Source organism: Physeter macrocephalus, unplaced genomic scaffold (assembly GCF_002837175.3).
Source record: "Physeter macrocephalus isolate SW-GA unplaced genomic scaffold, ASM283717v5 random_3120, whole genome shotgun sequence".
NCBI classification, from domain to species: domain Eukaryota; kingdom Metazoa; phylum Chordata; class Mammalia; order Artiodactyla; family Physeteridae; genus Physeter; species Physeter macrocephalus.
The window spans coordinates 6,362-8,900 of NW_021148406.1; the positions used below are offsets into that span (position 1 = coordinate 6,362).

The 2,539-nt window shown below is 42.9% G+C and overlaps 1 protein-coding gene across 1 annotated transcript; it reads right to left on the minus strand.

The window, feature by feature from the left end:
• Positions 1-566: 566 nt before the first annotated feature.
• On the minus strand, positions 567-2,531 carry LOC112063096 (UDP-N-acetylglucosamine--peptide N-acetylglucosaminyltransferase 110 kDa subunit-like). The gene has a single exon (XM_055083689.1). It carries the CDS (start codon positions 2,514-2,516, stop codon positions 567-569), a length of 1,950 nt encoding a protein of 649 aa, XP_054939664.1. The 5' UTR covers positions 2,517-2,531.
• Between the last annotated feature and the right edge of the window lie 8 nt (positions 2,532-2,539).

Genomic DNA, 2,539 nt, shown 5'->3' on the forward strand with positions numbered 1-2,539 from the left:
TAAGAATCTTCATTTGGCACCAGATGATGTGTTTAAGAGAAACACTCTGGGAGGTTTTGAATCAGACTTGGTTTTTTGTTAGCCAAGTTACAGGAGAATTTTTAAAGTGGGGGGAAGGGAAGAAGGAAACGGACCAGAAAAAGAATTTAAGCCATCATCTAGAAACCAACAGAGCACTGAGAGTTCCAAACATTATGTCAGACACTAACATGACTGATCTAGGCTCAAGTGGTTTATAAAACCTATAAAAAGACTATACCAGCAAAGTCCCCATTTATCTGTAGAGTTCAGAAACTAAAACAAGGAATATTTTAGCTTAAAACCTTATCTCAAGAGAATCATATACACTTCACATGAATAAAAATACCTGAAACCAAACATTTTTAAAAGCTCCAATACCCAAAATATAAAGAAAAAAATTAATTCAGAAGACTCAATCAATCCATGATAATCACAAAACGGCTGGGCAATCTCTATCTCCCTTCCACACTTACCATCCATCCCATGGAAGACCAAGGAAGATGAGACCTTCCAGACTTATGCAACACCTGGTTGCTGCAAAACTCTCAGGAGACGCCTTGTGGAACAGCAGCTTCCCATCTCTTGTTGTCTCTCCCTATCGGGTATTGTTTGGTGATGAACAGAGGACTAGATATTCTCTGCTTCCAGAATTTGCCACGAATTTTCTTCAGGTATTCTAGATCAGTTCCCAGTTTCACAGCTATGTCTTCATAGTCTTGTCTATTTTTAGCAATAAGCTCAAGACAGCCTAAACAAGTGAGCTGGAAAGCTGCAACTCGGGAAGCAAGTGACTCTCCTGGCATAGGCACCATGGGTGTCCCTGCCCAGAGGACATCCATCCCTGTGGTGTGTCCGTTACAGAGTGGAGTGTCCAAGCAGACATCAGCCAGCTGGCCTCTCCGAACATGTTCCTCTTTAGGAGCAACAGGTGAAAAAATGATACGGTTCTGGGGAAGGCCCATATTTTGTGCGTACTGTTGAATATTAGGTTCTCCTACTGCTGGAAAACGCAACAGCCACAGTACACTATTGGGAACACGCTTCAGAATACTTGCCCACATCTGCAAAGTAGGTGGGTCAATTTTATATAACTGATTAAAGTTACAGTACACAATGGCATCTTCCGGTAACCCGTACTGAGAACGTGTGGTTACTATAATGGTACGGGGAACCTCCTCTCCAGTGGCAGCCTTATTGTTGATGTGGGTAGTTGCCAGTCCATTGCTAATACTGAATCCATTAATTGTTATCTGAATTTGTCCTCTGTTAATCATTTCAATAACTGCTTCTGCAATAGTATTCATAGGAATGACAGGCATATTAAGAGCTGTATTACTGCTGTCTGCGTCGTCTTCTCCACCAGGACATTTCATCTTGAGTATTTTCACATCTGGTAGACTATCAAGAAATGCTTTGAGGTCGATGCCATTCTGCACAATCCGATTGTCATAAATGTGCCCATTGGACTTAAAATCGATGACCGCTTTTTTCTTCAGGTGAGGGAACATATTAGCATGATCACCAATAAAGAAAGTATGGGGCATATAAGCCAGTTTCTCAGAATACTGCTCAGCAACTTCAGCAGGTGGAGTTTCCTGATCAGTGATGATATAATCCATGAAAAGCGCGCCACTAGTCCCAGGGTACCTCAGCCACATTGCCTGAATAGGAGCTGGCCTGAGAGCAAAGAGTTCATTTCGAGCACCCTTGGTATAACCATTCATATTTACAAGGATGTGTATACCATCTTGATGGATGCGATCAGCTGCTTTTCCATCGCATGGAATCTGAGAAAGATCAATGAAATGATGGGCTTCTGCCATCACCTTCAGTCGGAAGTTTGTGCCATCATCTGGGCTCAGGGCATAACAGAACACCTCAAATTTATCAGGATTGTGCATGCCTGGAATAGACTGCATAAGATGAGAAGTAGGATGATTCCCAAAGTCAGAACTCACGTATCCTACACGCAGTCGACCACCGCTGAGCTTCAAGTCTTTTGGATGTTCATACGGTGGTTTATGAAGGACATTTATATTATCCAAGCAGACGTTCCCATGCCTCTCAGCAATAGCCTTCCTGAAGCCATGAGAAAGAGGATAGAGCATACTATGATGAGGTTGAACAGAAGGCAACCTATTCTTCTCTAACTGGTCAGCCACAATGCTGACCAACTTCTTCATTCGCTCATCATAGTCTGTCCAATCACAGACAATCTGCAGGCAATGAACCAAATTACAATAAGCGTCAGGAGAATCAGGTTGAAGCTTCAGAGCAGTGCGATAAGAAGCAATTGCTTCTGGAACATTCCCTGAATCCTTGTGAATGGAAGCCAGATTGCTATGGGCATCCACAAATGCAGGGTTAATCTGAATGACACGAGTATAACACTGCAAGGCTCCCTGAACATCCTGCATCTCCATTAGAGTGTTTCCCATATTATAGTAGGCATCCGCAAAGGTACGACTGATTCGAATAGCCTCCTGATAACGCATCAGAGCTCCCTGCAGTTCTCCCT

Bases quoted from the DNA above. Each gene is read 5' to 3' on its own strand.
- LOC112063096 (XM_055083689.1), bottom strand. From the start codon at position 2,516: ATGCGTTATCAGGAGGCTATTCGAATCAGTCGTACCTTTGCGGATGCC.